Source organism: Emys orbicularis, chromosome 2, assembly GCF_028017835.1.
Source record: "Emys orbicularis isolate rEmyOrb1 chromosome 2, rEmyOrb1.hap1, whole genome shotgun sequence".
Lineage (NCBI taxonomy): Eukaryota > Metazoa > Chordata > Testudines > Emydidae > Emys > Emys orbicularis.
This window is the reverse complement of record NC_088684.1, coordinates 199,836,311-199,851,387: the sequence shown is the minus strand read 5'-3', so window position 1 is coordinate 199,851,387 and position 15,077 is coordinate 199,836,311. Positions and strand designations below refer to the sequence as shown.

General features: G+C 40.7%; 1 protein-coding gene across 1 annotated transcript in view; it reads left to right on the top strand.

Annotated features, from left to right (window-relative positions):
- HECW1 (HECT, C2 and WW domain containing E3 ubiquitin protein ligase 1) overlaps positions 1 to 15,077 on the top strand; it is a 283,590-nt gene that overhangs the window by 209,144 nt on the left and 59,369 nt on the right. Inside the window, exons 15-16 of the mRNA XM_065398899.1 lie at positions 8,343 to 8,448; positions 8,724 to 8,820. Of these exons, the coding sequence (XP_065254971.1) occupies positions 8,343 to 8,448; positions 8,724 to 8,820 (203 nt within the window). The remainder of the gene's footprint in view (positions 1 to 8,342; positions 8,449 to 8,723; positions 8,821 to 15,077) is intronic.

Sequence of the window (15,077 nt, the reverse complement as noted above, 5' to 3'; positions counted from 1 at the left end):
TGCTTCCACTGTCTCAGCTACTGTATATAGCTCAATCTGCTCACTTCCCTCTGGCATATATTGGTCCTGATCCTCCACTGGGATAAATTGGAATAGCTCCATCACCAGGAGAAGGTCTGGACCATTAATGACAGCCCTTCACCACTCTTAATCTATTGCTCTCCTATACTCAGACACCTTCTTATTGTAACATCCATCATTGTAACTTGGGTGTGTTCTGAGGTATCTGTAGGACATCCACAAAATAAAGTGACACTTGACTGTGCAAGAGGAAGACTTGGGGGAAAAGAGAAGTACAATAAAGGCAAAGAAAACTTGAGATCACATGATGCTGCCCTAGCGTGGACAGCAGATGCATTTGGGATAGTGAAACAGAATACAGACATGCGAGGAATAACAGCACCATTTTATCTTAGGCTAGGTCTACACTGCAGCAGGGGGTTGACCTAAGATACGCAACTTCAGCTACGTGAATAGCGTAGCTGAAGTTGCATATTTTAGGTCGACTTACCTGGCTGTGAGGACGGCGGCAAGTCGACCGCTGCCGCGCCACCGTCGACTCCGCTGCCGCCTCTTGCCGTGGTGGATTTCCAGAGTCGACGGCAGAGCGATCAGGGATCGATTTTATCGCGTCTTCACTAGACGCGATAAGTCGATCCCCAATAAATCGATTGCTACCCGCCGATCCGGCGGGTAGTGAAGATGTGCCCTGACACCTGTCTTTTGCACACTTTAAAATATCCCTTATATCTGAAGGGTTTTAATAGGTTGTTTTGTGGCTTTTTATCTTTCAAAAGATAGTGGCTTCATATTTCTTTCTTGCTAGAGTATTCATCAAATAGCCTGTCAATAGCAGGATGTAGACATTTGACCTTCTCTAATACAAATCAACCAAACTGATAAGACAATGGAAATAGATTTTGAAGGAAGACGCAGTGTTTGAGGTTCCGGCCAGGGTTTAATAAAATCAAGGCATCCAATACAATTATGGCCTGACAGTTCAGCAACTCACTGTGACACTAGTATCTGATAAGATAGTGTCCCTAGCTTGTGTAGTAATGTATGCTGAGGTGTGTTTCCATGCTGCTAGATTACAGACGATAGGCTTTATGATACTGAAATCATTTCAAATAATCTTTTATCTGTTGCATGGAGATAACATTCCCCACTGCACAGAGTGGAGGGGATGACGGGAGCATAAATCCCACTCCAGGCCCAAATGATAGTGGAGGCCAGGATGCTAAAGCAGCAGCATTTCTCTCCCACCTGCAGAACTGCACATGGTAGAGGCTTTTTAGGGTTTCAGGGGAAGACGGGGGAACAAGTTGGGAGTGGGTCCCAGCCAAGGGAACAGCTGTTGTATTCATCATCCTCTCCCAGAAAACCAGCAGGAAAATTCCTAGGGGAATTAATATTGACCCTATCAATGTTAACTCCAGCAGGATCATACTGTGCCATCCAGCCCCCTTGGAGAGGCTGTTTTGGACTAGTGGATGGGATTGGAGGCAATAACAGCACTGCTCCTGAGGTATCAGTACTGGTAGGGGAGAGAGAGCACTGGAGGGTTGTGTGGATTTTCCCATCATGGGTGAATAAGGCAACATATTTTTTTTCAAATGTTCACATAAATTTGTCTATGAATTTGCTTCTGTCATGCCTACTACCCTGACTGAGTGATCGATTTCTGCCAACACCATAGCACTGAATTTTGCTGTTTGCAGTGTTGTTGTTTAGCCATGTTGGTGCCAGGATATTAGAGAGACAAAGTGTGTGGAATAATATCTTTTATTGGACCAACTTCTTCTGGTGAATAAGACAAGCTTTTGAGCAAACAGAGCTGAAGAAAACCTGACCTGAAGAAGAGGTCTGTGTCACTCGAAAGCTTGTCTCTTTCCCCAGCAGAAGATGGTCCAATAAAAGATATTCCCTCACCCACCTTCCATCTATAATTGAGTTTTGCTGCCATGCCTGGTTCACAAAAAGCAAATCTGAAAGTTGTGCACACAGTAATGCATGCTAGTGGAAGCATTTGCACTGAAAGTGCTTCCAAATTCATCCAACCAGGGAACAGAAACAATGGCATGTAACTTTCTTGCCAAACCTCACAAACACGTGCAGCTCATATATCAAGGACTGGCAGAGAACTATCCACTATAAATCCATAAAGTTGTTTAAGAGAAAGAGACAGAGGAAAAAAAACCCAGATGAAACAGTCTAATACTGTTAAATAATGAGAATAGTGTTGAATAATTAATACATTTGAGGAAATTGCAAACTATTCCTAGGGTCTGATGCCCAATGGAAAGACTCCCATTGACTTTTGTGGGCTTTGGATCAGGCTCTAAAAGCCCACTCTTTACAGAGCAGAAGACTCTAGCGCCAAAACAAATTTACCAAGAGCAAAAGGTTTCATACCATGATAGCTGTTGTTAATATGAATGGGATATGTTTTTGTCCTATAAATCATGCCCATAGGGAAATCCCAGAGACTCACTTAGGTTTCAGAGAGAAGAACAACATGTCAAAACACGCTTCCCCCTGGCCACTTGCCAGCTGCTTGAAGTTCTGCTGGCTCCTCTGCTGAACAGCAAGGAGAGCCCTCTAAACAGCAGGAGAGAAGCAAACTGGAGATTTTAAAGATCTGTCAGCATCAATTAAATAAATCAACTGTTTCTCATCCGCCTCCTCAACTTAATGAAGGGCAATTATGGTCTTTGCACTGAGAGTAAAGGATAGGGATATAATTAATGCCAGTCAGCATGGCTTTATGGAAAATAGGACTTGTCAAACAGTTCTAATTTCATTCTTTGATGTGATTAGATGTTTGATAAATGTAACTGCATAGAGGTAATATACTTAGAATTTTGTAAGGCATTTGACTTCGTACCACACAACATTCTGATTAAAAAAATAGCGCTATACAATATCAATAAAGCACACATAACATGGATTAAGAACTGGCTAACAATGACAGATCTCAAAAAGTAGTTGTCCATGGGGAATCATCATTGAATGGGGGAAGGATGTTCTAACGGGGCTCCTTGGGGATCAGTACTAGGCCCACGCTGTTCAACATTTTCATCAGTGATGTGGAAGTAAATATAAAATCACCGCTGATAAAATATGTGGATAACACAAAGATTGACGGAGTGGTATATAGTGATGAGGACTGAGTAGTCCTACAGAACGATCAGGATCACATAGCAAGCTGGGCCCATTCAAGCAAAATGCATTTTAATGCAGCCAAATGGAAAGTTATACATCTAGGAACAAGGAGTGCAGGCTATACCTAGAGAATGGGGGGGCTGTATCTAAAAAAACAGTGACTATGAAAAAGGATTTAGGGTGATAGTGGAAAAGCAACTGAACGTGAACTCCAGTGCGATGCTTTGGCAAAGAGGGCTAAATTAATCCTTTGATGTATAAGCAGGGGAGTAGTGAGTAGGAGTGGGGAGGTGATTTTACTTCTATATTTGGCACTGCTGAGACAGATACTGGTGTACAGTTCAGGTGTCCACATTTTTAAAAGGATTTTGAAAAAACTAGAAATGGTGCAGTAAAGAGCCACAAAAATTATTCCTGAGCTGGAGAAAATGCCTTGCAGTAAAAGGGTTAAAAGCCTGCAAGGTTCAATATAGTTGCCCTTGAATCAAAACCTCACATTTTAGCATCTCAAATGTACTTCTAAGTTAAGCCTCCCATATGAGATTGGAACATACAAATACGACTTCCCGATTAAGTCAGCTTTCTTCACCTTCATATGTAAATAGCATTCTCTGGAAAACTTAGAGATAATAATTATACAGCTTTTATTGATGGGTCACTATTGTTTCTAAGCTCTTCTATACAAAGCCGTACCACAACTCCCAACAGACAGACCTTTCCAAAATGCACCTTCCTCCTTAATCTGTGCCTCATATTTCATATAAAAACATATTGTGAATATTCTGGAACACGATCCTATTCCTATTCCACTCCACAAAATTGATTGACTCAAAAATTGTTCACTCATATTCCTGTTTTTCTGTTGCAATGAAGTATCTTCCTAAATTAAAGACCTTTGTAAAGGCTTTTGATGTCCATTTTTAAGCTTCTTGATCGTCAGTAGCATTATGTAGATTATCTTGTAAAACTTCTACAATTTTGGGTGCAAGGGCATCCATTTGCCCCTTTCTGCAGAGCAAAAAGGTCAAGGCTAATCCCAGCTACCTTTAAAAAACTTTATAGGCCAGATACTCAGCTAGTGTAAATTGGTGGTGTTCTATTGAAGTCAACAGCTAAAGACTAGAGGACAGTCTATGCCTAGAATCCTGCTACACCTCCAGAAATCAAAACAGATCAGTAGCAATGGTGAAGTGTCACCATTCTCTCCAGTTGGCTTCCCTTCTGGAATGGCCACTGCCATTGTATGTTGACAGGGCATACTAGAGCTTATAAATTTACCTTAAAAACAACAGGTAGGAATTTGAGCCGAAACCAGTGGCCACCCATGGTGGAGAGGCACCAGAGGGAGTAGATGGATTTTGCATTTTCACCACCTCAAACAGTGATGGACAGATGGCAGAACTCAAATGGGCAGCAGATGCACATTTCTAGCGATGACTGCAATAAATCACAAATGCAGAGTCCAAAGAAGAAAGAAGAGAAGCTGCTATGGTGGATTTGGGCACTGAAGGAGTTCTCAGCTATCTGGTTGCAATCTACAAGGGGAAACGCAAGGCTGTTTAAGGTGTATAAATCAGTCAAATTGTCCAGCACTAGATGAGTCAGGATGCTAAATCATTAGCACTGTCACTTTTTAAAACACTGGAAAATAATCTGATAATCTGAGTTAATTGATTCAATTAGAAAGTCAGGACAGACAACACTATTGTAATTAAATGATTAATTGGAGCTATTAATTGTCCTATATATGGCTAAAGACAGAAAGAGGGAGAATAGAGAAAAGAGAAGAGGAAAGCTAATTAGATTACTTCGAATTTTTCTGCTATCTAGTCATAGCTACAGATCAAATGGGACCACTTGTGAGAGTAAAACTGCATAATGTGTAAGTGTAATGTCAAGGCCCAAACATGGCAAAGCCCAACCAGTGATGGCTAAGTGATAACAATGGGAGAAGAAGAGGAGTACAATTTACACAATTGGATGATTTATTCTGTAAGGTTGCATGTGTATCTGGTTAGTTCTAATTCTTAATTTTATTTGTCTTGTATTACTTGTTTTCTCTACAGTGTTTTGTTTCCTTTTAAGTCATTTTTTCCATTCCTCCCCACCCACATGTACATCCCCTTCATCTCTTTCTGGTTTGGGAGAATAGGATCAGGTACGTGGGCTGGAGCAAAGCAGTGGAAAGCTAATAAGAGGAAGTGAATTATGAGAGGGGATATCAAGACGAGGACTGGCTCAGTAAGGCTGTTACAGGCACAGGCTGGTGAGGAAAAGACATGGTGGTGAGGCGTGAGAGGGAGAAAGAGGCAAAGGGACTAGGAAGAAGAGTTAGCAAAGCATGGGCACAAAGGAAGGAAATTGTCCTATAAATGCATGAAAATAACTTTAACAAAACTTGTTAGCTCCTGAGGAACAGGACAATGAAGGCAGAAATAGTACATTGCATCTCCCTGTGTCTTCAGAACAACTGTAGGGTTAGATAAAGTTGTTTATGATGAGAGGTGGCCATTCTTACAGCCAAACTTTTCATTACCCCTATGCAGCTTTCCAAAATCATTGACCCAATAAATGTTTAAAATAGCAACAATCCCCCACAAGATTAGTTGTTGCTTAATGTAATTACACCCTAGATGACTTCCTGCAGAGCTAAGTAATAAACTTGTCTTGAAAAAAATTTACAATATGCTGTAGCAGCAGTGTTGTGCTTTCAATTACAATACATTTAATTAGTGTGTTGAATTAGTGCCAAGGTTTTTTTCTTGTTTAACATACATATTGTCTAATGCTCGCTACCTATGTTTTATATGTGACTTGTTAGTCACATTTAGCTAATCTGTTTTCATATATAGCCACTTGGAAGACCTGATATTTGGCAGTAATACTGAAATCTGATTGGCATTGTCCAGAGCTTGGATTCAAAGCTAAGAATCTAAAATACTGGAATATGGGCAATTTCTTTCTGAAGTTATTGCCAAGCACTACAATTTGTTGAATATTAAATAAGCAACTATCACCTCAGCATTTTGGGAATTGGTGTTTTCATGCATCTTTGGCCTGATGCTGATTTCTCTCACACTGATTTGTTATCAATGTAAGCTTCAGGATAGAGTTACTTTGGATTAACACACATGTAAGTGAGAGACGATTCAGGCTCCATTCTATTTTCTCTCTTTTTTTATTATTTTTTATGGCAGAGGTTTATACATTTGTTCAGGGAGTAAGCCCTATCTCCTCTAATATTTGTCAGCAGTCTGTCAATACTTATGTTATCTTCACTATCTGAGCACCTCCCCCAAACCTTAATATATTTATCCTCACAACATCCCTGTGATGTACAGAAGTACTATTATTCCTATTTTACAGATGGGGAACTGAGATGCAGAGAGACTGAGGACTTGTCTACACAGGAACACTCAAAAATTAATCCAAATTAACTAACTATGTGAATTTAAAGTGGATTAGTTAAATTGCATTAAACCCCTATATTAGTACTTTAATTCAGAATTAAAGTGGCCTTAATTTGGTTTACATTAGAAGTGAATTAAAATAAGCCAAATTAAGACCACTTTAATTCTGAATAAGGGTGTTCATACAGGGCTTTAGTGCAGTTTAAATTCACACCTTTAATTAATTTGGATTAATTTTCGTGAATGTCCTTGTGTAGACAAACCGTAAGAACCAGATTTACAAAGGTGTTTATGCTCCTGAAAGTGCAGATAGGTGTCTAATGGAATTTACAAAAGAACCTAAGCAGGTTCCTCACTCCCATTGAAGTCAGTGGGAGTTCAGTGCCTAACTTGTCTAGGTGCTTTCTTTTAAATCCCACTAGGCATCTATCTGCATCTTTAGGAACCTAAATACCTTTGTATACTTGGCCGTAGGTGACTTGCCCAAGGTCACACAGGAAGTCTGTGGCAGAGCAGGGAATGGCTCCTCCTCCCCTCACACCTTTCAAACTGGTGTTGGAAACTGTTTGGCTGCCAGTATGGACAAACCAAAACCATTTTCAACACCACTGCAGAAAATATGATTGAAATTTTGTGAAATATGTCCTCAGTCATGCTTTTGATGGCAGTGTTTGTTATCAGCTTGTCTATGCTGGCAGCTTTTTTCAACAGTTGGAAAAAATCCAGGGCAAAGCATAGCTGACAATCACTGTCAACAGTGGGTCATTTTCCTGATGTAGACAAGGCCCAAACCAGGGACAGTGTTGGACACGTACTGCTTCTGTTTATCCACACTTTGGATAAACAGAAGCAGTGCATACGCATTCCTCTTACATATATTCATGTAAGTTACTCACATTCACTTCTGGGAGAATATTACCCCTTTCTGTTCTGATATGTCTTTTCCTCATGTTATTACAACAATAATTTCCACCCCAGTATGCCAAATGAATATTTTAGAACCAAATTAAAGAAAAGTGTCCTTAATTTTTTTACTCAAAAAATTGCACAAACACCTGTTTCTACATGTATGTGGTATTTGCATATGCAAATGTAATAATTGAATGCAAAGGCCTGCTCTACACTTAAAAATTTGATTTGCATAATGAGGTTAATTAGGGATGTGACTTTTTACTAATACTGTTATGCCTACAAAAGATGCAGCTATACTGATATAAGGCACTTTATGAGGCACTGGTAGTTTATATTGCTTTGTCGGACTGGAATAAGTTATACACCTCTATGAGCACATATTTACCAGTATAACTGCATCAACAATGGGGAAGGGAGGAATTGCTGCTCTAACTATGCTGGCATAGCAAAAGAGGCAAAATTGTATAGTATAGACAAGGACATAGTGTGTATACATTTGCAAACCCAGAATTATATGCCTCTTTGAAGCTGAACAAAAATTTGACCATCAGAGTGCAAAGCCATTCCTTTTTCATGAAAACTTGTGCTTACTTTATTTCTATGGTATTAATATGCATGTTGTTGATTCCATGTGTAATTTCTCTAGACTGGGACTATGCAGCGTATATCACAGCTTTAGAATATGATGTTGAAAACTCTGTCCAATAACAGTAAAAAAAAAAAAAAAAATTGTTCCCTAAACTGAATCAGTCAATCTCATGACTCAGATTAAAGTCACAGAAGTAAAAAGACATAATAAAAGTTGTAGCTTAAAGTCTTGTTACAACATTTCTTTCTTTCCTTCTTTCATCCTAGGCATCGGAAGTCTCCCGGAATAGAGGCGTTTCTCTGTTGACCAGACCAGGCAACAGCCTAGTAACAGCTATTCGAAACCAGCACCATCATGAGACATTACCTCTGGGTAAGTAGGGCCTTCTATTTTTTCTTTCTAGAGGGGCTCCTCGGGAACATTCAACTATCCTATCCCTTATCTAGCTCTCTACCAACTCTTCCTTAATGAGGAGCCAGGGAATATTATATCGATGGTGATCACATTGTATTACTGTGTGCTTTATTCTGTATGCTGTATTATCACGATTTGACAAGTAATTTTCAGTAGCACAGTTGTCATCATCTCCAAAAGTGTCACTTGCTGCTAGAGTAAAGAAAAGCCTCTGTGGTCTTTATCTATTCCAGCTTACAATGACAAGATTGTTGCATTTCTACGCCAACCAAACATTTTTGAGATGCTGCAGGAGCGTCAGCCAAGCTTGGCCAGGAACCATGCACTCAGGTATTGATCTGTTCCAAGTTACTATGAACAGTCTCTTTAATCCTGTCCCCTGCTCGCTTTGGATCCAGCAGATAGGGTGTTCCATGGGGCCTGGAAAGAAAGAAATCCTCTCCTTATACCACTCCATGGCCATTGCTGCAGCCAGGAAGTAGCAATTCATGATGCTGATGCTTCTGCACCACGTGCTCTGTAAGGGCACTGGCTGTAGATCTGTACAGCAATGGATCCACTGGCCTCACTCCCACTTCTCCTCTGGCCTTACCTGGCCCTACCATTCAAACTCTGATACAGGGACATCCAATGAGCTATCTTGGAGTGTTGATTCCTTTGCATGGGCTTCTCATATTCAATTCTAACCAACAGCAGAGGAGAAGGGGGGAGCAGGATTGACCCCATAATGCTTATAAAATCAACTGTCAAATAACTCTGTTTTGTCATTCACATTAATATATAGCAGTGAGAACAAAAGGTCAGTGGGGAAGTCAGTGGGACCTAGGCTCCAAAGTCACTTAGGTGCTTTGAAAATTTCACCTTTTCTGTGCACAGTATAAATGTGTAGACCCAGGTCCTTCACTATGGATGAGGAGTGTACAGTGCAGCTCAGCATTGCCCCAATCTTGAACCTGCTCTTACTATGATGGTCCCCGTCATAAACTACCAACATATCAGACAGCAGCTGATAGTGGCCCCCAGGAGCCCAGAACAGCACCCAGGGATCAGTGGGACACAGGGCAGTCCAGCCACTCCCCCTTTGCATGAATCACATCTCCAAAGTCAAAATGGGATCCTCTAAGGATATGTGTAGACTGCAATTAAAAACCCATGGCTGGCCCATGCCAGTTGACTTGGGCTTGTGGGGCTCAGGCTGTGGGGCTGTTTCACTGCAGTATAGACTTCTTGTCTTGGGCTGTAGCTTGAGGTCTGGGATCCTTCGATCTCACAGGGTCCTAGAGCCTGCAGGAGTCCCCAGCCCTGAGGTGAACCTGTTACCCCAAACAGTGTATTTTGGGATATCCCTATAATAATCTGCCTATCGGCCCCATAGTCTGTTCTTCACGAGGTATGAATTTCTGGGGTTGTTAAGGAAACACTAAAGGACACGGCTATAACCTTCCAATAGAGTGATTGACACAGGCAGTATATCTATCTTTTTATTAAAGTAACTAAAAATCCCTAATACAGTGTAATCTAAAAATTCTAAATAAGACACAGTCCCTTATTGCAAATTAAAAAAACATTCAAACCACAATAGCATATAGTTTAAATGATTCTAAGAGAAGTGCTTTGCTACAAATGGCCAGTTTGTAACAAATCTCTGACCACAGGTTTTAAATTATACTTTAAGTTTTACATAAGTAAAATACAATTAAAACACACACATTTCAAGCATACACATAATACTGTGCTAGACTACAAACACTAAAAATTATATTTAAAAACTGGCAGGCTTACTTTATAAATTCTTTGGTATTCTTCTTTAGTCACTATTGCTGCTCAGCTCTGCTACTGTTGCAGTTTATTCTCAGTCAACTCCTGTGATGGGTTGTCACCCCCAGGGTGCAGTCTGGGAGCTGTGGGAACCTCTGTGGGCTCTAACTCCTGCAGCTGGGCAGGCCTCTTTCACACTGCTTTGTTGGAGATTCAGCCAGCCTCACCAGACCCTGTTATCACCCAACACGACAGCAGGTGGCACCACACACCCAACTGAGTTACCTGAGTGCTTTACCTAAGCCACTCAAGGACATACAGCCAATTTCCCAGCTCCCCCACTTTGCACCTCTGCTGGAGTATAAACCCACAATTATACCATTTTACACTGCTCAGGGATCTGTACAATGTAAGCTCATTAATATAGTTTGCCTTCCCCTCAATGTGGGAAAGATATGCGCAAGAAGCTAGTGTTAACCAAGCTGAGATTTCCCCCCCCGACACTTCACTCAAAATACACTGGTTAAGATAAAGCATAAAACATGTTTATTAACTACAGAAAGATAGATTTTAAGTGATAGCAAACAGATCAAAGCAAATTACCTACCAAATAATCAAAAACACAAACTACCCTAATATACTAGTTAGGATTTGAATTAGCAATTTCTCACCCTGACTGAGTTTCCACCAAGTCCATACACAGGCTAGAAATCCTTATAGCCTGGGACCAGCACTTCCCCCAGTTCAGTCTTTGTTCCTCAGGTGTTTCCAGGAGTTCTCTTGGGTGGGGAGAGAGGCCCTGAGATGAAGTCACTCCCCGCCTTATATTGCTTTTCCATATGTCGGGAACCCTTTGTTCCAAACTCAGTTCCCAGTCCAGTTTGTGGAAAAATACAGGTACCAAAATGGAGTTCAGTGTTATGTGGTCTGGTCACATGCCCTTGCTTGCCTTGCTGAGTCATAGCAGCTATTACTTACAGGGTGGCTGAAACATTCCCAGGAAGGCTCACCAGGTGGGGGATAAGCTTCTCCTAAGGCCTATTGTTTCCCCTAATGGCCCATTTCCCTGAATAGGCCCTTCACAACCAGCTGTCTAGACTGGAAGCATTTTGCCTAGTGGGTGTCACCCAGGTGTAACTACATTCGAAATACAGATACATGATCAATATTCATAACTTCAGATACAAAAATGATACATGCACACAAATAGGATAATCATATTAAGCAAGTCATAACTTTTCCAATGTCACTTCACAAGACATATCTTTTACCAGATACATCACAATTGTGTTATAATCGTATCACAATCATACAACTATGAAGAATCTGAGGTGCAGTGTCACAGCTCCCTTCCTCTGTTCACAGCTCACTCCCAGCAGCTTCTCTGTCCTTTGTGCATTAGTTATTTTGTTTTAATGTTGCTGATATTGTGGCTGCTGCTGAAGCTGCTGTCTTTGCTCTTGTAAGTGCTTTTCTTCATCAGAGCTCTCCTCAGAACTCTAAGCTGTCTTCCAGTAGCTCTTCTCCTTGATTTCCAATCTCTTCATCCAACTTCTCCCGATTACTGCCTTCCTCACCGGCTCCTGACTGACTAACTGCCTGCCAGCACAGCTTTTTTTGTATTGTTCTAACACACATTACCTCATCTTCAGCTACCTGAAGAAACATCTCCAAACTGGCCCAAGTTAGTTCAGGCTGGGTCTGCTTGACCTTTCTCCCATCTCTTTCACTCTGCACATGTTCACTGTTGCTGTTTCCTTCAGAGTTATGATTCTGCCGACCTCTTCACCTGCTTAGCTCTTTGCCAGGATGCCATCTTAGCTCTCCTTGGCTCTTGCCAATTAACTGAACTTTCACCCTGTCTCAATATTCAGCATGCTCAGGGTCTGCAGCATCCATCTTAGGGTGGAGTGACCCCATCTTATTCAGGATAGAGATCAGGTGGACAAAGTGAAGGCTGGAGAAATTCTGAGGTAATAAACCTTTCATGGACAGTTATTCTGGATGTAGAACCATAATCCACCAACTGTGAAGTGCCCAGGAAGATCTTGGCCATATACTACCTCTGCACACCAAAAGATACATTTAGCATTTAAGAATGAACTTAAATGAGCTAGAGAATGGGCAGCACCAAAAAGGCGTTTAGTGCCTCTTTGCTTCAGTCTTTACAAAAAGACTTATTTTTTTACCAGATACTCAACACAATTAATATTAACAACAAGGGAGAAAGAACCAAGCCATGATAGGGAAAGAATAGTTAAAAGAATATTTAGATAAGTTAGGTGTATTCAAGCCAGCAGGGCTGGATGAAGTTCCCTGTAGGATTCTTAAAGAAGTAACTGAAGTAGTCTTGGAACCATTAGCAATTGTCTTTGAGAACTCATGGAGAATGGGGTTACTCCTGGATGCGGGCACTAAGAAGGGAAGCACAGTTATGCATTGCGGAGCCATAATTTGTACTTTAACAATCATTGGATATATTTGTAATTTTGTGGGTGCTTTATTCATTAAAAACACAAAACAATTGCAAAACTTTTTCATGTTCATATTCATCACATGTCATTCTTTGTGCTTCTCTAAAGAAACAGAAGAGTGTTTTCTCTACCCTCTAATTCCCTTCTTTTCCTTGTTCTCTTTTTATAGTTCACCTGTTGGCCTCCTTGTTTCATGTTCTACATTTCAGATATATTTTCTCTAGAAGAAGAGTCAAATCCTTGTTAGCAGGATGTAAAAAATGAAGAGGTGCCTGAGTTACAGTGGTCACCACTGAAGAGTCAGCATTTGCTAATGGAGTCCATATAGTTATAGTTATTTTCCACAGGTACCCAAGTATAGGGAAGAACTGTGGTATCTGTGGGCACACATTGACAACCCAATGGCCACTATATTTATGCCTCAATGGCAAAAACTCTAGAGATCAGATATCTCTGCTTACAATTACCATCTTATTCTTCAGAGGTCTTGGGTGAAATCCTGGCTCCATTGAAGACAATGGCAAAATTCCCATTGACTTCAATGGCACCAGAATTTCACTCTTAACTCTAACAGTAGTGCGATGGCGAGAGAAGCCCTATATTTTACAGAAACATAGGAACATTATTTACTAAATTGCACTCCCGTCTTCACTTCTTTTCTCTGAGGACTTAATAATGTGTTTAAAATTCTTTCCAAAGTAATTAAACCATTTGATGCCATCAAGGTATTTCACCTGTTCCTTTCATCTTATATGAAAGGGGTGAAATGAAAAAGAAAAAAGAATCAGAATGATCATGTTTTGGTGCTAGATCCTCATTTGGTGTAAATCAGCTTCTATCCATTGGCTTTTATGGAGTGATGCCAATTTATACTAGTTGAGGATCTGGCCCAAGGATTCAATAAATGCCACACTGTAACCAGCGTAACAAAACAGAACATCCACATTTTCCTGGTGAGATTTCTCTCTGGGAGTTTTGCTGGCCTTGATGACTAATCATTTACCTATGAAGATCAGACAAAGAGTTCTTTGGGTGTAAAGGATTAGAGCTGCCTCCAGGAAGAATGTAATGCTAATAGATTGAGGGAGAGAATGAAAAATGCCTCCACTATTTAAGATGTACATTTTTGTAATTGAGAATTTTTATCATCGCCATCAAATTATTCTAGACTTTTTTCACTTCTGTAATGTGAGTTCTTATCCCTTAGAGAACAGGAAATGCTTTTATCTCTTTTTCAGCAGAGAACAACATTGACTAATGATGGGGACTAGACAGCTTTGCGGATATGTAATGAGATTTGTAACAGGATATTGAGCCTTTCACCTCTAGGTCACTGCTTTGTTTCCACCTTAGGTCAGTAGTGACCCAAAGCTACTATCAGATGGCCGTTCACCAACTTTTGTGGAATGGGCTTGGTGATCTTAGACAGGTTCCCAGCTGACAAGTGTCCATTTCAGACAGAGCTTGATCCTGCAAGGCACCTAGCATTCTGGCCCCAATGCGCCAAAGCATTCAAACACATGTTTAGCTGTAGGCACGAGTAGTCCCATTTGACTTAATATTGGAATGAATGATGTCCCACTGGACCACTCACATGCTTAAAGATTGCTTGATCAGTGACAGAATGCTTTTCATATTGCAGGACTGAGCCCCAAACAACCACCCCTATTGGCACTAATTTACACACAAGTTTGTATTCCCAGCAGAGACCCTGGGGATTAAATGGTCATGAAGAATGATTTATTCTTTTTCTCCTTGAAGTAGTCCTTTTATATTTACATTGAGGCATAAGAACATAAGAATGGCCATACGGGTCAGATCAAAGGTCCATCTAGCCCAGTATCCTGTCTTCCAACAGTGGCCAATGCCAGGTGCCCCAGAAGGAATGAACAGAACAGGTAATCATCAAGTGATCCATCCCCTGTCGCCCATTCCCAGCTTCCGGCAAACAGGATAGGGACACCATCCCTGCCCATCCTGGTTAATAGCCATTGATGGACCTATCCTCCATGAATTTATCTAGTTCTTTTTTGAACCCTGTTATAGTCTTGGCCTTCACAACATCCTCTGGCAAGGAGTTCCACAGGTTAACTGTGTGTTCTGTGAAAAAATACTTCCTTTTGTTTGTTTTAGACCTGCTGCCTATTAATTTCATTTGGTGACCCCTAATTCTCGTGTTATGAGAAGGAGTAAATAACACTTCCTTATTTACTTTCTCCACGCCAGTCATGATTTTATAGGCCTTTATCATATCCCCCCTTAGTCGTCTCTTTTCCAAGCTGAAAAGTCCCAGTCTTATTAATCTCTCCTCATATGGCAGCTGTTCCATACACCTAATCATTTTTGTTGCCCTTT